The following is a 24,151-nucleotide window of genomic DNA, read 5'->3' as shown; positions in this document are numbered from 1 at the left end:
GGAATAGGTTACTCTAATTGATTCATTTGTCCTTCTACAAAGCAAGCCTTATATGAGGGTTTTGCACGGGCTAGAGCACCCAAGAAAACAGGAGACAATATGTATAGGACATTTTTCAAACTGGGTATGGGTTACTTTATTCTGATGGCCATTTTGGCAATGCAATGGGAATGGCAAAAACAGAGCATCCCTCAGCTTCCCGTTTATTAGGACAAAGGAGTGGCAAGGCAATCTGGGGAGAAGAGAGCACAGAAATTTAATAGTGGGAGTTTATTACTGGCCAAACAACTTAGATATACATAGCGTGTACAAAATTTTGAGACTTTCCTCAATAGGATAGGGCATTTACTTATGGAGTCATGATGGTTTTTCCACAGTAGAATATAATATTTAATGACAAAGTCCATCAATTGACATCTTAAGTCTTAAAGGAGCCTGGATGGACTTGCTTGCCCAGATTCAACCTGTGAATGCTTATATCTGCTTTCCCACGCCCTCTTTCTAGTAAAACTTTCTTCTTGACCTCGTATGAAGAATTCACCCCTCAATGTCTCTCAACCCTTGTGAATGCTCCTGTCTCCTTTTCACTTGCCTTCTTTCTAATAAAACTTTCTTCTTGACCTCATATGAAGAATTTATCCCTCAATGTCTCTCAACCCTTGGTTCGAGAAACAGGTTATGCTCATCATACTTGAATCCTTGCAGTTCTTGGACACCAACCTTTTTCTGAATGCCCTAGTTTTTCCTTCTCTTTTTTCTTCCCTATTCAATGAATCAGGACAGCTTCAACATTTATTATGTTAAGATATTGAACATTTCTAAGGTTTTGAGTCAAGAAAGTCCTAAGCTCCAAGTGTCAATGACAAGTATGCTGAAAATTCAATAATACTTGGTCGATCAGCACAACTTTGCTCAGCCTTCATAAATTGCACTAGGCTATTATTGTACCATGTTGATCTAGGTTGCTTGAGCTCCTCTAACCATTATCTATCTCACTCATGTCAGGTTATGTGAATTGATAAGCATGAACTAGATGAATTCTTGAAGTACTTTTAAGCCACCTAAGTTGTTAGAATTTAAAGAAAAAGTTTACCCAAATGAGTAACCAATTTAGCTTCATTGTGTTTTCCTAGCTGGTCCTTTAGTAAAATTTTCCTTACAAGTAAACACTTTCTCATTCTTACATGTTATGTCAACTATAATACCAAGACACATGGTATAGGTGGGAATCCACGACGTCTTGTAGTGCTTGCATCCATGGGATTCAAAGGTTTGGGTATAGGGGCTATTCTATTCTTCAATTCCCATTCCCCATATGCCTTTCATCCTGTGTCGACAAACCCCCCCCCCCGCTTCTCTAAAACACACTTTCACTTCTTTTCTCCTTCCGTTGGGCTGCTCTCTAGCACTCCCTCTCTTCCTCTCTCTTTTCCTTCACACTCCTCTATTGTATATTTGCCCCTTGTCTTCCCTCGTCTCTGCATTCCTCCTCTCCTTTCCCTTCCTTTTGGATGCTAGTAATTCACCTTCAAAGTGCGTAGTGGATAAGGAGACCTTTCAAGCTCTGGCTAGAGAAGCTCATATGGCAGCTTTCTCGACTTTTCTGATCTTATTACATTACGCTCTTGCCACCGCTGGAGGATAAAAACAGGTTGAACATGCCGTTCAGGAGCTCACTGGTTGAGCAATCATTGGCTGCCTTGCGGTTCTCACCTGAACTTGATGTTAGGTTCAAGGTTGTGTATTGGCGAGTCTTACAATAGAAAGGGACCACATTTAAGAAGTGATGGAGTTTTCATGATTCGACCTCTCTAGAGACAGATTAGACAATCCTTTAGAGCTCCCTTGTCTACCTTGGACCTTTTTTTTTCCTTATTCCTTGGTACCACGGCTTCACACTAGACGAGTGCCATTAAATCTCTAGATTCTTGGTGGCACAGAGATCCCCGGACATGCCACAAGATTACAATTGCATTCTCCCTTCTATCGGTGCCAAATTCCATGTGATGTTGAAGCCCCCTTAGAGGAGTGGCCTCAGCCTTGATGAATAATTGGGTGCCCAAGGTCTACTTGGTGGCTATGCACCCCTACTCTTTACCCAATTGCGTCACCTTGGATACCCTCTTGGGAGAGCTTCAGCAAGTGGAGGATATGGGGCTCTCAAGCCATTGTCATCGTTGTTCAAACCTTGACCACTTGGCCAAGGCGGCTTGCCTAAAATTTTTTGGCAGATGGGTGTGATGTAGGGAGGGGAGACACCCACTCAATAGTAGGATCCTTCACGCACCCCCCCTCCCTTTTTCCCCACCTCAATGATTCAAGGCATGACCCATTCGGGCCGCCTTTGGAATGACTTGGGCGGTCATCCAAAATACACTCATTTTAGACTCACTTTAGCTTCATATTCCAACATCCCCCCATGAAGGCAAGATGAGAGACTACTGGAATGGAACCAAGAACAGAACATGACAATGAGAGTCATCAAGCTCTGCACCCCATGTAACTCAGAGGCTAAAGTTGAGCGTGTTCAGAGGTTGATCCAAGCACTCTCATGGCTTGAGACTCAACATGCTCAGAGGCTCACGTTATAGCATGGCTACATGACCAGCTCATAGGTCTAGAAATACACCGACATCCTGGAACTCGGCCAGGCCTGATAAGGAGACCTATCAAAGCCAATACATATGGCTCCCACAGTACATCCCCCCTTGGCTTCATAACATGACATGTTAGGAAGCCACACACCAAAACATAGGAAAATCAATACATCTTTTTAGGACTATCCAAGACAAAGGACCTTTAGACTCAATGAAAGCCAAAAAATTCTTAAAACATATCATTTTAGAAGGACTACCTAGGACAGAGGATCCCAAAATAACATCAAGCATGTTGTAATAACAAATAGATCTCTTATGATAAGAGATGTCCTCCACGTAGCCACTGCACGTGTGCACATCCCTGCGAGACGATGACGATGTCGATGAAGCGCTAGGTAGGAATGCCCCAAAATATGTGTCGATGATGTCCATGGGTAGCTACATGGAGCAATTACATGATGACTCTCAAAATGCCGGAAGGAGAGTTACCAATGTCGTAGTAGAAGCCTCAGATACTGCGACCAATCGGGAAGTCAATCAATGCGAAGTACCTCAACCATCGATCGAATAAGCAATGTTGAAGAAGTCACTTGTTGATGTAGAGTGGTCTACATCAAGCTCGATGTAATGCACTAATAAGAGAGATCACTGTAGTGGAGTGTGTCGGAGTAGTATCGGAGAACTCACATCTAGCTCAAGAAGTCTTCACCAAATTTTGGAGTAGTCACATGAAGTCGTCACCGCAATGTAATGTCAAGAGCTCACATCAAGTGACAGGCAGAGAAGATAGAGTCAGCGTGGACAGCAGCTCCAAGAGAATGTCGAGCAGAAGGAGCAAATGGCGGGCTGGAGCAAAGGTCAACAATGAAGAGGATGGACAGCTCCACGTTAAGCTGGCTGCATCATGCTTGGGCTGTCAAATCATTGAGCTCCAAAATAAAATTCGCGCATAGAAACAAATTTCGTCACTTCTTGCAAGAGCTATAACTTTTCACAGAAAACTCGGATTGCAATGATGTAAAAACAAAATTTGTAGTACTCAAGGTCCTCTACAACTTTGCTGAAGACACAAAGCTGTGATTCTGCTTCTAGATCCGGATAGAAGCGTCACATCGTCTGCAGGTCACAGAAAGATGTAGCTGAAGGAAGGAGAAGAGAGGTGGCAGATCATGGTGTGGAGAAGAGAGCTCAAGGAAGGAGAAAAGAGGGCAGTCTTCCAAGGAGGAGGAGGTAGAGTAGCTTCATTGGCCTCCCTCACCTCAACCTCTTGGAAGGGAAAGGGAAAGAGAGAGCAGGGCTAGGAACATGGCTCTAATACCACATGAAATGTTACATCAGCCATAATCCCGGAATCATCTAGTGTGGTTATGGTGAAGTAGGAAACCAGAGGGCTCGACAAATGCTGTGGCAGATTTCTGACAGAGACATTATAGAGATTTGAGTTGCATTTTTTAGCCAGTGTTTGGCTGTATTTTTCTGACAATGAGCAAGCTACAGCCAACATTGTGGAGCACGACTATGCCTTCTTGTCTTGCATTTCAGACTCTCAGTTGGCTGCTCCGGATAGTACAGCCACTTGTAATGATGATTCTTATGCTTTTCTGACATGCAGTTATGATTCTTTGAAGGATGCATCAGCTTTCAGTGTCAATGAGACACAAAATACATGGTATTTTGATAGCAGTGCCTCAAAGCATATCACTTCCAGGAAGTGTCTTTTCACATCTCTGCATCCATCACCCGTTGGTAAAAAGGTCACATGTGCCAACAACTCCTCCTATTCAGTTCGTGGTACAGGAGAAGTTGAACTTACAGCCATTGATGGCTCAACATTCAAAATTTCTGATGTCTTGTATGTGCCTGGTATCACAAAAAATCTACTTTCAGTGTCCACTCTTAACAGAGCTGAATTTCAGGTCATTTTTGAAGTTGACAAGTGTGCAGTCCATGACAGAGAGAATGACTATGCCTTGAGATTGTCTGGCACTTTGTTACGTGGTCTTTTTCAGCTTGACATGTATGAGAAAAGACCAGCACATGCTCTTACAGTTTCCACTCCTACTGCTGCTATGAAGAATGCGGAGTTATGGCATGCCAGATATGGACACATGCATTATGGCAGCTTGATGACGCTTCGAAAACATGCTATGGTTGATGCATTGCCTCCTCTTGAAACACCTCCTCCACATGCCTGTGAAGGGTGCATTCTTGGTAAAATGCACAGATTTCCTTTCAAGAAGGATGGTTCAGTAAAAACTGTTCGAAAATTACAGCTTATTCATAGTGATGTTTGTGGTCCCATGAGGACTCCATCATTGGGTGGTCATCTTTACTTTATCACGTTTATAGATGACTACTCCAACTACACTTGGGTTTATGGGCTGAAACGCAAATTAGAAGTGTTTATGGTTTTCAAACACTTTGCAGCCATGGTTGAAAATGAATCAGGACTCAAGATACAGACATTACGCACAGATAGAGGAGGGGAGTATTTGTCTGCAGATTTTGATGCATTTTTGAAAGACAAGGGCATTGCACATCAGCTTACAGTGAGACTAACCCCTCAGCAAAATGGCAAAGCTGAGAGGAATAATCGTACTCTTATGGAGATGGATAGATGCATGCTCAAAAGCAAAAAATTGCCTCACAAATTTTGGCTTGAAGGTCTCATGTGTGCCAATTATGTTTTGAATCGGGCTCCCACAAAAGCTTTGAAGACCAAGACTCCCTATGAAGTTTGGCAAGGGAGAAAGCCTTCTGTGGATCATTTTCGTGTTTTTGGATGCCTTGCATATGCTCATGTGCCCGTTGAGTTTCGGCATAAGTTGTCTGATAAGGCAATCAAATGCATTTTTGTTGGGTACAGTGCAGAGAGCAAGGGCTATTGTCTCTACAATCCTGTCACACGCAAGATTATTGTCAGTAGAGATGTTATATTTTCAGAAAATTCAGCTAACACTCAAGCTGAATTTGATTTGCCTACTTCTTCCGATGATGTCTTTGAGGGATTACTACCCATTGCCTTGGGTTCCCCTGCTGATATATCTGATGCAAATCAAAATTTTCAGATACCTCCACATGCACCGATTCACCCACAGGATGTCTTACCACCTCCACAAGCAGTGGAAGAGGTTGTTCAGCAAGAAATTGCAGATATACATGCAGCAAAAACAATCCCAAATTGGCTGTTACAAACTCTTAGGGAGAGTAAAATTGATGCTCCATTACCTAGCAGAACTCGGAGTGCAGTAAGGCATGGGGAGGGAGGTCTTTCAGTTGAATCAGCTTATGCAGGTACTCTTCTTGATGAGGAGGAACCTGAGACATTTGAAGAGGCACATGATAATGTGCATTGGATGAATGCCATGCACGATGAGTTGCAGTCCATTCAGAAAAATCAGACATGGGAAGTTGTCGATTTGCCACCAGGTAAACATGCCATAGGTACACGGTGGGTTTTCAAAGTTAAAAGAAAGCCAGATGGGACCATTGATCGGTACAAGGCAAGGCTGGTTGCAAAAGGATATGCTCAGAAAAAGGGCATAGACTATGAGGAGACTTTTGCTCCTACATCCAGAATGACAACCATCCGGTCAATTATAGCTATGGCTGCAAACTTTGAATGGAATCTTCATCAGTTGGACATTAAAACAGCTTTCCTTAATGGAGACTTGTTGGAAGAGGTTTATGTCAAACAACCTCCAGGCTTTGAAATTTCAGGAAATGCACTTCAGGTATGCAAGCTGAATAAAGCTTTGTATGGGCTGAAACAAGCCCCACGTGCATGGTATGCAAAAATTCATGCCTTTCTGACCAGCAAGGGGCTGCACAATAGTCCAACTGAGAGCACCCTCTACATCAAGAAGGATTGGGGGGGATATTTTAGTCATCATTCTTTATGTAGATGACTTACTGCTCACAAGGTCAAATGAAGATAATATTGCAGATTTTAAAGCTGAATTGCATACCACTTTTGACATGTTAGATTTGGGGCTGCTACACTTTTATTTGGGGATCCAGTTCACTCAAGAGAAAAGTGGCATCGTTATGTCTCAATCCAAGTATGTGCAGAAACTCTTGGACAGATTCAATATGCAGGATTGTAAGCCCATAGCTACTCCCATGGAGCCGGGGCTGAAGCTTACAATGCATGATGCAGGGGAATCAATTGATGTCACACTCTACAGTCAGGCTGTTGGATGCCTCATTTATCTCTGCAATACACGACCTGATATTCAGTTTGCAGTTTCTCAGGTGAGCAGATATATGCACGCCCAAAGACTATGCATTGGCAGGCTGTAAAACGCATCTTCCGTTATTTGCAAGGTACCAAGTCTTTTGGCTTGATGTTTCCCCGGGGGGGTGACTTGCAGATACATGCCTATAGTGACTCAGATTGGGCTGGAGACTATGACACTAGGCAGTCCACAAGTGGCAATTGTTTCTTTTTGGGCAAAGCTTGTATTTCTTGGTTGAGCAAGAAACAATCTACAGTGGCTACCTCTTCATGTGAAGCTGAGTACAGGGCAGCTTTCACAGCGACAGTTGAATGTGTTTGGCTGCGTCGTTTATTTGCTGATCTTCATCTTTCATTGGAGGGTCCTTCTCCAATTCTCACTGACAGTCAGAGTGCTATTGCAGTGGCAAAGAATCCTATGTTTCATGCTCGCACGAAGCACATTGAGGTTCACTATCACTACGTCAGAGAGAAGTTGCATGCAAGAGAGATCAGTATGATCTATGTGTCAACACATGACAATGTTGCAGACATTTTCACCAAAGCACTTCCACGTGAAAAGTTTGAGGCATTTCGCAGTGCCCTGAACTTATCTCCTTTTGGTGATTGATCATTTCCTTGTACATGACATTGGCACTGCAGGGGGGTGTTAGAATTATTGTTATAATTTAGCAGTGACCAATGTAATGTAATAAGTAGGTTAGTGGCACTTTTCCCTCATTTAGAGGTTTTTCCCCCTAACCACAGTTAGTTCACTAACTACGGTTAGTGAAGGATAAGGTTTTGTCACTTAAACAAAACCTATCACTCTCTTTAGTTGTAGTACACTCTCTATTGCAACTATCGTTTTCAGCTCTCACTCTCCTACTCTCACACTTTGCTCTCTCCCTTCCACTCACACATGTGACCAAGGGGAATCCGTGGCAGGGTAGATTATTGAGAGCTGAGCCCTTCTTTGAGGTGTCACAACATTGGTATCAGAGCAGGGCAACGACTTGAGGAGTCTGTGGGATTCTCAAATACTGAGGGGAAGCTTTGTTTGAGCATTCGTTCGGACCCTCTCAGAATCTTAAAATTCAGAACTGGAGTCATGACGACGTTTCACTATGGAATCCATGGTGTGAATAAATTCCGAGACACGATATGCTGCCGAAAGCAAGGACAGGAAGGCTGAGGGATGGAGCACGACGAGGGTGGCGGAAGCTATAGAGCTCATTTGCGAAGGTGAAAGCAGGGAGATCACAGTACCAGGACTCCAGGAGTAACTTGCGTGAAGGTTGGCTGCGCTGTTGTGAAGGAGCCGTCACGGGAGTCCTTGTGTTAGTCTTGGCTCTTAGCTACTGCATTGCAGCCTATTAAGACTAGAGTCTCAGGAGTTAGACTCTTAGAACTTTAGAGGCGTGTGCAGCGGAAACATAGTGAACCCGACGTGAAGCCTTAAAAGATTCTGGAGTATGCTACGGAAGCCTTGAGGCTTGGAAGTTGGTGAGATGAAACGTTGGTGAAATGAAACAAACCTTGGAGGATTCAGGAAGACGAAAGTCGTCACGGCTTCGTGGAGTACACAGAGCTTAACGTCTCTACGCCATCTCGTTAATTTTATTCAAAGCTTTGACAGGCAAAGGTTTCTCAACTTTGAAAAGAAAGAAAGAAAAAAAGCCACGTCATTCAAAGGTTGAGAAACCTTTGGAAAAAGCCACCTCATCAGAGTATTTATACCCCTCTCTAAAGTCTAAAGCTCCCCCTCTCTCTTTTCAAAGTCTTTTCATCCCCTTCTTCTTTTCAATCTCCTTAGCCTCGCCAAACTCAAAGAAGAAGATCGAAGAACGGGTCGAAAAGTTCAAAGCAAAGAGTATAAAGGAAAGCGGGATCAGAACGAGAGATCAATAGTTAAAAGCGTGAGAGGACGCGTTGACTTCAAAGACAAATCCAACGCCTCGAACAAATACCAGGGAAGTGGGCAACGTATTTTTCTCTTTGATATAAAGCGCTTTATAATTTTTGAAAAATATACATTTTTGAAATGACAACTCCAGAAAGGGATGATGTGATTAGGGAGGCCGAGAAAAGGGCTAGAAAGGAAAAAGCAATAGTTGGAGAGGAAACACATAAGGAGGTGCAAACTGAAAATCAAGAGGATAACATGGAAATGGAGGACATAGACTACGGTGATTATGGAATTCCGTATACGGACTAAACTTGAAACTGGAACGCAAGATATAGAAACACACCTAGGAGTTATCAGTGAAATACTAAAAACCCTAGCTGAAGCTATAACTAAGATAGCCGATTCTCAATTGGTATCTATTACTGAAAAATCATCGGTTCCTCCTAATCAAGTTGAGAGGTCCACCTCTCGACTTAGAGAAACCTCGAACATCCTTAAGGACTTAAAACCGCCAATTTTCAATGGGGAAGAAAAGGAGCGTAATAAAGATGCGATTAATACGTTCTTGCAAAAGTGGCAAGACTTCCATCGACTCAGGAATACTCCTCCTGAAAATCAAGTCGTGGAAGCAAGCCTTTCCCTTGGAAATAAAGCCTATAAATGGTGGATGAGCCTCAGGGAGAGTGATAGAATTCCTAGGTATTGGACTGAGTTTGAACAAGCCTTCTTAAAAGAGTTTTTACCGGAAAATGAATTAGAAAGAGCGTGGGAGGCTTGGGACAATTGCACTATGGGTAAAAACACTCTAGTCTAGTACATAGCGAACTATAGGGAGGCAGTCCTTAAGCTGAAGGGAATTGATGAATTCCAAAAGATAAGGGGTTTCGGGAGAGGTCGTAAAGACACTTATAAGGTTGAGGTGAAAAGAAATTCTCCTAAAACCTTTGAGGACGCCATTAAGTATGGCCAAATATACGATGATACGATGGGGAAATTCAGAGCAAACATGTTTTGTTCCAAAGTTCAATAAATTTTCCAATTTAAAAAGGAAGGTGCACTTTAAGAAGGAGGTTCCTCAGGCACCATCTAAGAAACCTCAAACACAAAATTATTCTCTTGAAGAAAGAGGATTATGAAAGGGCCAGGTAAGAAAATCTTTGCTTCAAATGTTTGGGCAAAGACCATGCTGCTTGGAACTGCCCTAAAAATAAACCAACGGGAGCTAAAGCCCCAAATAGACCTCCACAAAGATAGGTGCAAGTGTTGCCACTTAATGGTACTGAAAAGTACACTGAGGTAGAGGTCTATCATGAGGATAGCACCCACATGTGCTGTCTATCATCGGCAATGTGGTAGCCCACCTTTGGTCCTCATGATTTAATGAGGATGCATGGAAAAATTAAGGGACAAAGAGTAAGAGTGATGGTCGATGATAGTACAACACATAATTTCTTAAACTACTCGTTAGTTAAGAATTGCCTGAGAGTCCCAGTGCCCATAAATATGTGGTCTCTTTGGCGAAGGGCAGTGATAAAAAAGTTTGGGACACCATGATATATGGTGTAGAGGTGGATATTCAAGGCTATTAGGATGCCTTGGATTTCCAAATCATGCATCTCGACCGAACAGATGTAGTGCTTGGTCGAGAATGGCTATATAGTCTTGGGCATAGCTTACAGAGGAGTCATCTTAATAACTCCATTATGTTTGAAAAAGAGGGTAGAGTCTTCCAGATTCAAGGAGAACATGATGTGCCTAACTCGCCTCTTATTTGTTCGATGAAATTGGAACGACTACTACACCAAGAAGAATGCGAGGTATATCTTTGTGAACTTCCTTTTATTGGTGATTTTATGTCTTCTGCATCGGAAAGAAGTAATGTTGTTTTTGATAATGTTAAAAAGCATAAATCTTCTTTCAATGATTTAATGTTTGAATTTAAAGATGTTTTTCCGTCTGATTTACCTGATGGTTTATCTCCTGAGAGAGAAGTAGATCATAAAATAGATTTAATTCCTGGATCTACCCCTGTTTGTAAACCCCCCTATAGGCTTAGTCAAACGGAGGAACGTGAGGTCAAAAGATAGTTAACAGAATATCTTAGGAAGGGCCAAATCCAAATAAGTAGCTCACCTTGGTTTGCGCCAGTTTTACTTGTAAAGAAAAAGGATGGCACTATGCGTTTATGCATAGATTACCGAGCACTAAATAAAATCACCATAAAAAGTAAGTATCCTATGCCTCGCATTGATGAGCTCTTTGATCAATTGCAAGGGGCAAAATACTTTACTAAAATTGATTTAAGATCATGATATCACCAAGTACGAATTAGGAAGAGGATGTCCCTAAGACATCATTTCGTACTAGGTATGGGCATTATCAATTTAAAGTAATGCCATTTGGATTAACAAATGCTCCAGCAACTTTCATGACACTTATGAATAGTGTCTTAAGGCCATATCTAGGAAAATTTATTGTAGTATTTTAAGACGATATCCTTATTTATAGTAAAACCAGAAAAAAGCATTTGGAACATTTTCGGAAAGTGTTCTAGCTGCTTAGCGATAATTCACTCTTTGCTAAAGAATCCAAATGTGAATTCTTTGCAAGAGAAGTGAAATACTTGGGACATATAATAATCCAAGAAGGGGTTCGTATGGACCCTGATAAAGTAAGGGCCAAATTGGAATGGCCACATCCTACAAATCTATAAGAATTACAGATGTTCTTAGGTTTTTCAGGATTCTATAGGAGATTCATCCAAGATTATGCTAGGATTGTTGTTCCGATGACGGACCAGCTTAAGGGAAAGGGAAGTACCTTCATATGGGATGAACCTCAAAAGAGAAGTTTTGAAAAATTAAAGGTAGCTATAGCGGCAGCTCCTATCTTAAAAGTAGTGGATCCCAATGAACCATTCGTGGTTGAGACAGATGCTAGTGATTTTGTTGTTGGGGCGGTACTTATTCAAAAAGGTCGACCAGTGGCTTTTGAAAGCAAAAAGTTAGACCGTGCCCAACGGAATTACTCGGCATATGAGAATGAACTATATGCTATAGTCTATGCTTTAAACAAGTGGAGGCACTACTTACATGGTGCAAAATTTGAGATCATTTTTGATCAAGAGAGCATTAAGTGGATTTGAAATCAGCCAGAGCTTAAAGGTAGAAAAGTTAGATGGGCTGAGTTAATGCAAGAGTTTGATATACAATTTACATATAGGAAAGGGAAGTTCAATGTGGTAGCAGACTCTCTTAGCCGAATGCCATTTGTTAATGAATTGAGTTTTACTCAATTTCAGAATGATTTCCTAGAGTCGTTAAAGGGGAAATGTGAGTTTGATCCTCACTTCTCTGAAATATGGAAAGCAATTAAAAATAGGGATCCAACTAATCGGGAGGCTTTCACTGAGGAGTCGCATGGAAATGGCGACACACCACAGGTTGGTGATAAAGGACTCAAGTGGAAAAAATATACTATTGAAGATGACTACCTGCTCAACAAGGGTAGAGTGTGTGTCCCGGATGATAATGACATTAGGTGCCAAATCGTTTTGAATGTCGACATCTGGGAATTCAGAAGACATATGTGCTTGTGAAAAGAGAATTCTTTTGACCTGGAATAGGTAAGGGCGTCCAAGATTATGTATTGACGTGCCAAAAATGCCAGGTTAATAAGGCTGAACGCCTTAAGGTAGGAGGTCTCCTACACCCATTGGAGATTCCATCTGGCAAATGGGAAAGCATCTCCATGGATTTCATTGTGGGGTTACCTAGGACACAGAGGGGGCACAACTCTGTGTGGGTAATTGTGGATCAGAGCCCCAATGACAGTGGGACTTGAAAAAGAGAAGGTTCAAGCGGCCAAAGACTTTCTTGAATTTATGAATCAACGCTCAAGTTAGCTAAAGATAGCATAAGAAGAGCTCAAGATAGAGCACGAAGTTATGCAAACCCCCACCGTAGAAAGTTGGAGTTTGAAGTAAATGAGAAAGTCTACCTTGAGGTACCTGAATCTTCAGAATCTCTAAAGACAAGTAAATGTCTGAAGTTGTCTCCTAGGTATCGTGGACCATTCACAATACTTAAGAGGATTGGAGAACTTGCTTAGAAATAAGCCTTACCTGAGGGATGTAAAGTACATCCAGTTTTTCATATTAGTAGGCTAAAAAGAAAAGTAGGAGATAATGATAATCTCATTGAAAATGAAGTCCTAGTTGAACTCATTGAACCTACATCTTTACCACATGAACCAGAAAGAATTTTAGATAGACAAGCAAAAAGAACGTGACACACCATATGGCAAGAATGTCTGGTTAAGTGGAAAGATAGATCTGAAGAGAGTTCAACATGGGAAAGGGTAAGCAGTCTCCAGAGGAGGTTTCCCAAATTTTTTTGGAGGATGTAAACCATTCTTAAGGGGAAAGGAATGTTACGTCAACCATAATCCCGGAATCGTCTGGTGTGGTTATGGTGAAGCGGGAAACCAGAGGGCTCGACAGTGCTTGCATCAATATGGAGTGCATTCGTAAGGCCTAAATGGGCATAGAGACTCTAAGGTCCAAATGGACACATGGCACTCAAGAGAACACCATGTGGCAGGCACTGGGCTAGGAGGGAGGATTCCAGAGGGAACTTGAAGAAAGGCAAGTTCGTGTGACCAAGGGGAATCCGTGGCAGGGTGGATTATTGAGAGCTGAGTCCTTCTTTGGGGTATCGCAACATGAAAGATCATAGTGGTAGGGAGAGAAGCAAGCTAACACTAGGAATGGAAAGGAAAGATAACAAGCATAATGAAAATGAAATGGAAAGAAAATGAAAGCAATGGACAAGTACTTACATGATACCAAAGAGCTTGATGTTGACTGATGTGATAGACAATAGACAAGTACAACACTATATAGTGTGACACTAGACTCTAGAAAGCCATAGTGTATATGGGATAACTCCCAATATGACACGTGGCATGTCTAGGACTCACTAGACTATAAAACACACCTAGAACACTCATTTTAGACTCACTTTGGCTTCATATTCCAACACACAATAGAAGGTGCCTAGGGACCGATTTTTGCAATGGCGTAGAGCCCTCCCTAGTAATTAGAGGTTTCCACTCTTGCTCCTTAATAGCAAACCCCCCCCCCCCTCTCTTCCGGATGATAATGACATTAGGCGCCAAATCGTTTTGAATGTCGACACCCGGGAATTCAGAAGACATATGTGCTTCTGAAAAGACAATTCTTTTGACCTGGAATAGGTAAGGGCGTCCAAGATTATGTATTGACGTGCCAAAAATGCCAGGTCAATAAGGCTGAACCCCTTAAGGTAGGAGGTCTCCTACACCCATTGGAGATTCCATCTGGCAAATGGGAAAGCTTCTCCATGGATTTCATTGTGGGGTTACCTAGGACACAGAGGGGGCACAACTCTGTGTGGGTAATTGTGGATCAGAGCCCCAATGACAGTGGGACTTGAAAAAGAGAAGGTTCAAGCGGCCAAAGACTTTCTTGAATTTATGAATCAAACGCTTAAGTTAGCTAAAGATAGCATAAGAAGAGCTCAAGATAGAGCACGAAGTTATGCAAACCCCCACCGTAGAAAGTTGGAGTTTGAAGTAAATGAGAAAGTCTACCTTAAGGTACCTGAATCTTCAGAATCTCTAAAGACAAGTAAATGTCCGAAGTTGTCTCCTAGGTATTGTGGACCATTCACAATACTTAAGAGGATTGGAGAACTTGCTTAGAAATTAGCCTTACCTGAGGGATGTAAAGTACATCCAGTTTTTCATGTTAGTAGGCTTAAAAGAAAATTAGGAGATAATGATAATCTCATTGAAAATGAAGTCCTAGTTGAACTCATTGAACCTGCATCTTTACCACATGAACCAGAAAGAATTTTAGATAGACAAGAAAAAAGAACGCGACACACCATATGGCAAGAATGTCTAGTTAAGTGGAAAGATAGATCTGAAGAGAGTTTAACATGGGAAAGGGTAAGCAGTCTCCAGAGGAGGTTTCCCAATTTTGTTTGAAGGATGTAAACCATTCTTAAGGGGAAGGGAATGTTACGTCAGCCATAATCCCGGAATCGTCTGGTGTGGTTATAGTGAAGCGGGAAACCAGAGGGCTCGACAGTGCTTGCATTAATACGGAGTGCATACGTAAGGCCTAAATGGGCATAGAGACTCTACGGTCCAAATGGACATATGGCACTCAAGAGAACACCATGTGGCAGGCACTGGGCTAGAAGGGAGGATTCCAAAGGGAACTTGAAGAAAGGCAGGTTCATGTGACCAAGGGGAATCCGTGGCAGGGTGGATTATTGAGAGCTGAGTCCTTCTTTGAGGTGTCGCAACATGAAAGATCATAGTGGTAGGGAGAGAAGCAAGCTAACACTAGGAATGGAAAGGAAAGATAACAAGCATAATGAAAATGAAATGGAAAGAAAATCAAAGCAAGGGACAAGTACTCACATGATACCAAAGAGCTTGATGTTGACTGATGTGATAGACAATAGACAAGTACAACACTATATAGTGTGACACTAGTAGACTCTAGAAAGCCATAGTGTATATGGGATAGCTCCCAATATGACACGTGGCATGTCTAGGACTCACTAGACTATAAAACACACCTAGAACACTCATTTTAGACTCACTTTGGCTTCATATTCCAACACACAATGGAAGGTGCCTAGGGACCGATTTTTGCAATGGCGTAGAGCCCTCCCTAGTAATTAGAGGTTTCCACTCTTGCTCCTTAATAGCAAACCCCCTCCCCCCCCCCCCCTCTTTTGGATTCTTTGCTTAGGCCTCAATTCAATTTGATTAGGCTTTCCCATCTAATGCATAGTTGGCCCCTCCCCCCTCTAGCGGAGCCCTCAGCCACTCTACTAGTGAGCCCCATTGGATTGGTGTGTCCTCCCCCCCTTCCTTTCCCCCTTCAACTCCTTTGAGGGAGCTGCCTTCCTCTCCTCACTCCAGCCCCGTCTCCCCCTCCTTTGTTACATCAAGATTGGGCAATTCCTCCCCCCCCCCCCTTCTTATCCCAAGTCTAGCTTTGACACCATTCCCCCTAGTTACCCTCGTGGACGCCTCCACTCTCCTAGCCTCCCCCCCCCCATGCTTGTGGCCTTGTTACTCTGTTCCCCTTTTAGGTTTCCCCTGCTCCCCTTTTTGCTCCACCAAAATCTCATGGCTCTGGTTGCTTCGCCTCTTTCCCCTTCCTCCTCTCCCTCTGCTCCCCCAAATCTGGTGGTTCTATTTTCTCCTCCCCCCCTATCTGCCCCTACCATGACCTCCTCATGCCCTCAGTAGTAGGATAGCCTTGCTACGAGGAGTTCTAGCGAGGTTGGGACTTGGAATTACATGGATGTTTTCCCCAACCATCCTCATAGCTGGGAGATCATGATCATTTGCATTGACCCTGAGAAGGGCGGCATGTTGGGTGCCTAGGGCAGCAAGGTGCACCAGTGTGGGGTTAGTTATTTGCAGTATAGCTGTGGACAAGGTGTGGTCCCCATAGACATTTTATTGGACCTTCAAAGATCAAATGCTACCCTTCATGGGGATGTTTACTTGGACCTATAGGGCACGCTACATGGATTATGTTAGGAGACAAGGCCAAACCTTTTTCCCATATATTTTTAGTACTAGTAGACTATTGATTACCCTTCGGGTGGTTGGTGTCCTTAGTATGGGGGATGCTATTGGCCCCTAAAGATGTTGGCAACCCGTTGCTTACCCAGATTTGCTGACTTGAACACATGGATTTGGGGGCACATAAGTTTGGAGTGGTGGTGATGATGTCCCTCTTGAGGTGCTAGATTGACTAGGATTACTTGCCCTTGAAACCGTCATAGGCTTCCAACTCCAAGAGGATGTTGTTCTCTAACCCTCATGCTTTCTCATGAGTTGGACAATTATAAGTTGGAACATGCATGGCTTCCATGACTGTGCATGCCAACAACTGTAGAGGCAGGTTTTGTGACAAGAATTGCATTGGCCATGGCTGGGCATTTACTGAATATCTTGATGCTTTAGGAGCATATGTTCTCAGCCATAGGCATTAGGCAATGCATTCGTCTAGTTCTTGGCCGAGGCATCGAGATTCAGTCTGTGACAATAGGACGGAGTGGAAGATCTTGCATTTCTATTGGTTAGGCCCTAACTGCAAAGGTCTTTGACTAGGAGGAGTTGACTGGAGGATGAGGTGTGTAGCCGGCTTTGGAATATCCGGCTGGATATTCTCAATATCTATGTGTCAGCATGCCGTCACAATAATGGATATAGATTAGCAACAATGGCAGTTGACCAGGACAAGAAGACTCTTGAGAAAGTACCTATTTGGTATGTTAAGACAATGGAGGATGCAAATTTGTAGAAATTCCTGAGGCTAGCAAGAGGAGGCAACAAACCACATTATAGTAGCCAAAGGAGAGTGCAAATGCAGTCCTATTGATGCATGTGTTGGGTAATAGTGACCTATGAGTTTTACTCAAGCAAATAAACGTGTAGTTTGGAAAGATGCCATGAAACAAGAAATTAATATTATTTTCCAAGAGTAACACTTGGGAACTTGTTGATCTTCCAGCTGAAAGAATGCTTTGGGATGCACACAGGTGTACAAAAAGAAAGTCAAAGTAGATGGATGTATTAACAAGGACAAGGCAAGACTAAAGATGTCTTCCTTTAGACATTTGACATGAAAAAGGTCCAATCAAATCCAAATCTTTAAAGTTTCACAAAAAAAAGGGCAGATTTATTAGTGTAATCACATCGTTGTAGGCAATGATTGGGCTCTCATAGATCAACTCGAGGCAGCATCATGCAAAGAGTTTGAGATGACAGATTTTGGACAGCTGCCTTATTTTGTGGACAGAAATATGGCAGCACACTAATGGCATTTTTGTCAATTAGACGAAGTATGCTAAATACTTTCTGGAAAAATCTCACATGCGGAATAGAGAACTAACTTTTAGTGAAGACATGATTGAAACTGGATGTTCATGCGGATGAACTAGATGTGAATGCCACTTTGTGCAAGCAGTCGTAGGAAGCTTTGATTATCTTATGACACTAGGCTTGGCATTTCACATGTAACAACTTGTGTGAGTCAGTACATGGCACATCCTAAGGCCAGTGGTTAGCAGACAGCCAAAGGTCATCCATGAGTTACTATGAGAATAATTTTTGCATTGTAGATGTGGCACTATGCTATGTGTCACTCTAAGACATTATCTTAGTCTAGCGTTTAAGGTTCCTACAAAACCTGTATTTCCCTTGTATTTCAAAGTGTGTGCAATTCACTTCAGCTTTCTTCAACATTGTGTTCTCTTTGCTCTCACAAACTTTCACAACAATCACAACATGCGGACACATGCACACACGTGTGAACGTGTGTACACACACACACTTTTTTTTGCGGGTGAAATCCATGTATGTACACACACGCTTTTTTAGAGGTGAAAACCATTTGTATTATATTACAAGAAACTGTGAAACTGTCCCCTGGAAAAGAGGGGACAAGTGGGCATTGTACACACGCACACTTTTTGTAAAAGAACCTTTCATTAAGAAGAACTGTACACACACACACACACACACACACACATGAATGCTCCTTTTGCAAGTTTTGAAAGAGATGGATTTTACTTTAATGACTTTTTATGATGTGTGAAATCATGGCTAGCTTGAATAGGTTTATTCTTATGGTTATTGTAGGTAAAACGAACTCCTACGAAGCAATTTTCTGGAGATTACATTCTTGGGTGGAAATCTGAAGTTTCTCTCTTGATTAATCGTGAGATCAAGGTCTTTTGGCGGAACAAATTTGGCCTTTACGTTCGACTATTCCAAGTATGCAACTATTTTTTTTGGGAGGGGTCACCAAAATAGCACAATATTTGTTCATTTAAGTATTGCAAACATCTAACTAGATCAAAATTCAAGATCATATGTTAAATCTTAATTTTAAAGTGGATTAGTCTTTTAAGTAGATGAACTGCTAAGAAATGTTAACTTGATCTCCATCTGGCGTAGTTTCCATACATAATGAGAAGCCAATGCAATTACAGTCCTCATGGCTGTCCCTTTGGCAACAATAGTAACTCTCTCATCATAATCACGTTCTCGTTGTTCAAACTCTCTTGCACCTGACTACCCTTGTAGTTGTCAATACTCCCATTTGACTTGTACTTTATCTTGTAGATTCATTCGCGAGGAATGGGTTCTTTTCCTTGTGGCAATTCCACCAGATCCTAAGTCATTCTTCATGATTTCATTATACCTTGAGGCCTCTCTAAAGTTTGCAAGATCATGCAAATCTAAAACTTGTGCCATCAATGCTATATTTGCTTGTAATCTTTCATCTTGTGGATCTTTTGACTTCACCTATCACACTAGCTTTGGCATGTCATTTGCACTAACATCCTTCAAGTTTTGTAGAAGCCATCTATGTTTCTTTAGCTTTTTATCTATAGCTTTATGAGTTTCTGATTTTCCCTCCTTGTCATCCCTCATATCTTCAAGCTCAAAGTCATGACTCTCAGACTCAATCGTGGTTTCTAGATAACCATTCTTAGTGTGCTGCATTGCATCTCATAATACATCAAACTTGACACAGGTCACTATTTTTATGGTTTCTTCATTGTACAATTGGTAAGCCTTAGCATATCATCATAGCCAAGAAAGATACATCTTTCTGACTTTGCATCCCATTTTCTTCCTCTTTTCATTAGGAACATGAGCATATGCTGTGTTACAAAAACCTTTTAGGTATGAAACACTAAGTTTCCTACTAGTGAAGACCTCGTCAAGTGTTTAAGAATCCAATGCCTTTGTGGGACATCTATTCAAAAATGTGCATTACTATGTTGCATGCCTCTCCGCAGTATCAATTGGATATCTTCTTTGCCCGAAGCATCGACTATGCCGTTTCAAGTACATAAAATGATTCTCTCTCTTGGAATCTTCATTTTGCTGAGGTGTATAGTGGGTAGACTTTGGACGCTGGATACCTTTCCTCCTACTGTAGTTTTCAAACTTTTGTGAGAAACACTCTTCCTCACCATTTGATCTAGGAGTTTTCACTTGCTTGTAGTTTGGATTTCAACCGTTGCCTTCCATTCTTGAGCTTGAAAAACACTTGAGATTTGTTTGATAAGAAGTAAATCCAAGTTTCCCTACTGAACTCATATGTGTATGCGAGAAAGTAATAAGCTCCTCCTTCAACATTATGAGTACACACAAGCTCAAGCACTTCTGTTGCTCCTCTTGCACCACCCTGAGAAAACACATCACGGTGGTCTTTCAAATGCCAAATGCTCTCCATGATGTATGCCAAAGCTCTCCACCATCCACTATTGATGATGCAAATGCTTTACCACATGCTACATTATTCAATTTGTACAAGCTTAGACTCGTGTTTCAAGTCTGTCACTCTACGTTTCTTTGCAAATGTCCACCTTCATATTCAAAATTATAATAGATAGCAATTTATGTACCAAATTTGGCATGTATTGTACATTCTTGATAGATTTGTGTTATCTTGCCATTGGATGGTGTTATTTGTACTACTCCAACTCCTTTCATGGTAGTTTCATCATTGGCTTGCTCAATGTATTCCCCATTATTAATAATCCTCAACTGAGAAAACCGGTCCTTACTTGCTCTCATGTGATTTGGCGCACCACTATTAACACACCATGTATTCTTTGGTTGGTTGCATGACATTAAAGCAATAAAAAGAGAATAAGTGATTATTATTATTTTTTGGTGCAAAAATTTATTTCTAGTAAGTATGAATGAAAACCGCAAAGCAAGCTCAATGCGAAAATACATCATGTCAAACAAACATGAGGGGAATCAAAGCTCAAAAAGAGCTAGTAAATAACTCGGGATGAGGCTGAAAATGCCAAGTCAATCTCGAGATGGACTCAGAGAAGAAAGGAGATCCCCTCCAAACTTTGAAGAAAGTGTTCCTCCTAGTAGAGGCCGCTCTCGATGACCCCTGCATACTCGCCCAGATGGCCTTATCAAGGTATGTGTAGTATCAGTTCAAATACTGGCCAATGTCTAAGAGGGGTGAACCTGGGATCCATCCAATGCCTCCATACATCTAGCTCTCCAATCATGCCAAGCTGCAATACTAGCGGGAATCTCCCATGATTTGTCTACCGAAGCATGTGCAGCTCTGAAAGGAGTAAAAGTAATATCCTATAGGAAACATGACTCTACTAAGTGTCGGTGAACCACTAAAGCCCCATCTGAGTCATGCCCCTCGAAAAAGACCTGAGGCCCCGTAAGAGAAAGCCAAGCCATTGAACCCTAGGTCTTGAAGAAGGGTGAAGTATGGAAAATACATAATATCCTCGCAACACCCTTCTTGACTGTCCTCGCCTGTCTGCACCCCCAAAGACATTGTTGAACTGTCTCAATCGTAGAACTACAACGAGGACATGTAGGATTAGCCCCGAATGTGGACCTCCACAGGTTCACCACAACCCCTCCATGAATAGAGAGCCAAAAGAAAAGAGTGATTCTTCTATTCCTGAGGAATTTCCAAAATCTCCTCCAAAGTTTTTCTGCACATCTGTAGAAATGTGAAAGCTGTTCCAATGAGGAGATCTAGAGGGCCTCCAACCCCTACAACTAAGCTGAAATCTCCTGGCATTTATAACCGTGTAACGAAAGAAGGGGATGCCCTTCTCTCGGTACCCTTCATCAATCCGTTCCCACTCTCTAGGGTCCCACTGCAAACATCTGATAGGGACACCTCCCTAGAGCCAAAGTCTCCATGAACCCTAAGCCAGAAGAAAAGGATCGGGATCTAGGTACCATTGTGAATATGTACCCTGCTCCACAAAACCTGCAATCTTGACTGGCTGGAAGGGAACCCCCTGAAGTATATCGTCAGAAGACTTAAGTAGCCTCCCTCCAGATCGAACATAAAAAACCAGGGCATCCTCATGTGAATCCCGCAAAGCAATAACCTGAATAGGAATACCCGTCCCAGTAAAAGCACCCAGCCAAGTGGAATTTGTAAGTGGCATATCATTTGTATCCATCCACTCCACTGGCTTGGCTGCATCAATCTACTGCATCCTCCCTGCACTCCCTATGAGATGACCAACTGATAAGCTCTCCGATCCTCTGGAAGCTTCTTGAAAGCTTTCCACGATCCCACAGTGGATGCAGGGCCTCTCTCCCATATGGACCACTGCATATAGTGCGAAGTACTTAGTGGTTTGCCATCCTCATCAAGTATGCTTTCATTCCACATAATGGGCTGCATAGCAATTTCTTCGCGAGAGGAGGGTGGCACTTTCCGAAGTGTACTTTTGAAGCTATCCCAAGCGTTCAGAATGGCAGCCATAAGAGGAAAGGGGGAAGGTCTAAGTGGGGCTGAAGTAAAATTCCATCGAGTGCTGTCCATCCACTCTCCTCCCGAGGTGGGAGTACATGCATGTATGCTGCGTAAGAAGAAATCCTTCCAAGGCTCCTGTCCAGGCATCAATCCTCTAACCACTACCTTACAGAGCAGGGCCCTGCACTGCAAGTCACGATTGATGATGTTAAGACCCCTGGGGATTATGAGGGTCTCCCAAGCCACCTGGCTATGGCATCCCATCCAGTCCACTCCACAAAAAGTTTCTGATAGGTCTCTTGAGCTGAATGATACAGTCCCTAGAGTGGCACCAGCATGAACAAACAAACCAAGCAATGGCCAATAACACCTGGTCGACCACCACCATCCTAGATGCCAAGTCATCTCTAGTGCGAGCAATTGAGTGATAAAAATCATTTATATCAAGGAGGGCTGAAGCCATATGTGAAGAGTCCATCCTATATATGAGAATCCCAAATATGCAAAACAGTCTCCATGTGGCCATCCTCTGCATAAAAGGCATCTGGAATCTTGATACTGGAAGAGTGTCCTCTCATCCGAGACTCAGAAACCATCAAAACAATTGGAAAATGGTATGAAGTGGACTCCCTAGTGCTATTGCATACTGACCCACCTCTATCTAGAGCCCAATCATCCACATAAAATCTATCAATCCGTGCGTGGATAGGCATCTGCACCCTCCTGTTTGACCAAGAAAACAGGAGTGATTGTGTCTGAGTGTGAAAAGAATCATCATACGAAGCATCTCTGCCATCGAACTGAAATAGGAAGGCAGTCCATGCTGCTCTCTCCAAAGAGTGAATCCCACCTTCTCTGCCCCCATTTTTATCTTAAGGCATCTCAACCATGTTGAAATTTCCTCCAATAATCCAAGAATCTGCAATAGAGGACCAAGAGAGCAGTTCCTTTCATAGAAGGACACGGTCCCCTCTAATGTTTGGGGCATAAAGGCTAAGCAAGCCAACGTTACGTCCACCAATCAATAAAATGATCCACTGAGCTCTAGAGGGAATAATAACCCCGTGTCCAACCACCGAGGGGAGCATAGCAGAAGATACAGAAATGTAAGTACCTCCTCTAATACCGAGAGCAGGCGATCAAAAAGTGTGTCCTGAAAGTAACTTGCCTGACTAAGCACAATCTTTGGCATCCAATTTGTGTTCGTGAAGAAAGAGTATGTCTATAGAACCACCAGTTACACCTGGATGAAGGTGGTTACGAATCAGCTGCCTATGGCGGCGATGTGGCACATCACCTAGGCCCTGAACGTTCTAGCTCATCGACGAGAGGAGGTCAGGTGAAAGACCTTACCTGACCTGGTGGCGGAGACTATCCTCTCCTACGAAAAAACCCTCCTGTCTAGTGGAGGAAAATCAATAGGGGAGAGAGTCCCCACTCTTGCAAAAGGGGAGGCTCTGTCTATAGGAATCCCGATAACAGCTCCTCTAAAGTGGAGGGAACAAACTCCTCCATATCAAACTCTGCCATCTCTGCCAGAGCTGTAAATGAGTTCTTGTGAGTCAAGTCTGGAGCTGGAGTGCGAAGAATCCCTGCACTTGGTGGTGTGGAAGAGATAACCCCCTTATCTCTATCAAGAGAAGTAACATTACGATGCGAAGAGGAAGGGAGCGGAGGGTTGGGAGACTGACTATCAGTGTGACTATCAGCTCTGACTCTCTCCACGTGTGAACCATGAGTGTGCAACCCCTCCTGCTCTGTAGTTGGGGGGAAAGGGGTCACCACATCAGCACCAGAATCAATGAAAGGGATATCACCTACCTGTAAGGATGAATGGTCCGTGGCACCTGTGGTGTCCTCTTGTGCAGAAGTAGGAGCGACAACCCTCACTGGTACCCAATGGGGGACAACAGGAATAGGACGTGTTGAGGGTCGTAGATGTCATGGTGCTGAAGGTCCTGGTCGAGTGGTTGGAGCCAAAGGTCCAAGATGATTTGTCCGAGGTCGGATAGCACGTGTCGAAGGTGTAGGACGTGCAGGCTGTGCCAACTTGGTGGTATGAGGAT

The 24,151-nt window shown here is 42.7% G+C and overlaps 1 protein-coding gene across 1 annotated transcript in view; it reads left to right on the top strand.

The window, feature by feature from the left end:
- The window catches only part of LOC147900661 (pleiotropic drug resistance protein 1-like), a 77,053-nt gene that overhangs the window by 18,925 nt on the left and 33,977 nt on the right, over positions 1 to 24,151 (top strand). The window contains exon 7 of the mRNA XM_087375523.1: positions 18,443 to 18,577. Within this exon, the coding sequence (XP_087231649.1) occupies positions 18,443 to 18,577 (135 nt within the window). The remainder of the gene's footprint in view (positions 1 to 18,442; positions 18,578 to 24,151) is intronic.

This window comes from Dipteris shenzhenensis, chromosome 6 (assembly GCF_047967505.1).
Source record: "Dipteris shenzhenensis isolate YYH24624 ecotype China chromosome 6, Dip_SZ_1.0, whole genome shotgun sequence".
Classification (NCBI taxonomy): Eukaryota; Viridiplantae; Streptophyta; class Polypodiopsida; order Gleicheniales; family Dipteridaceae; genus Dipteris; species Dipteris shenzhenensis.
This window is presented reverse-complemented; position numbering and strand designations above follow the sequence as displayed.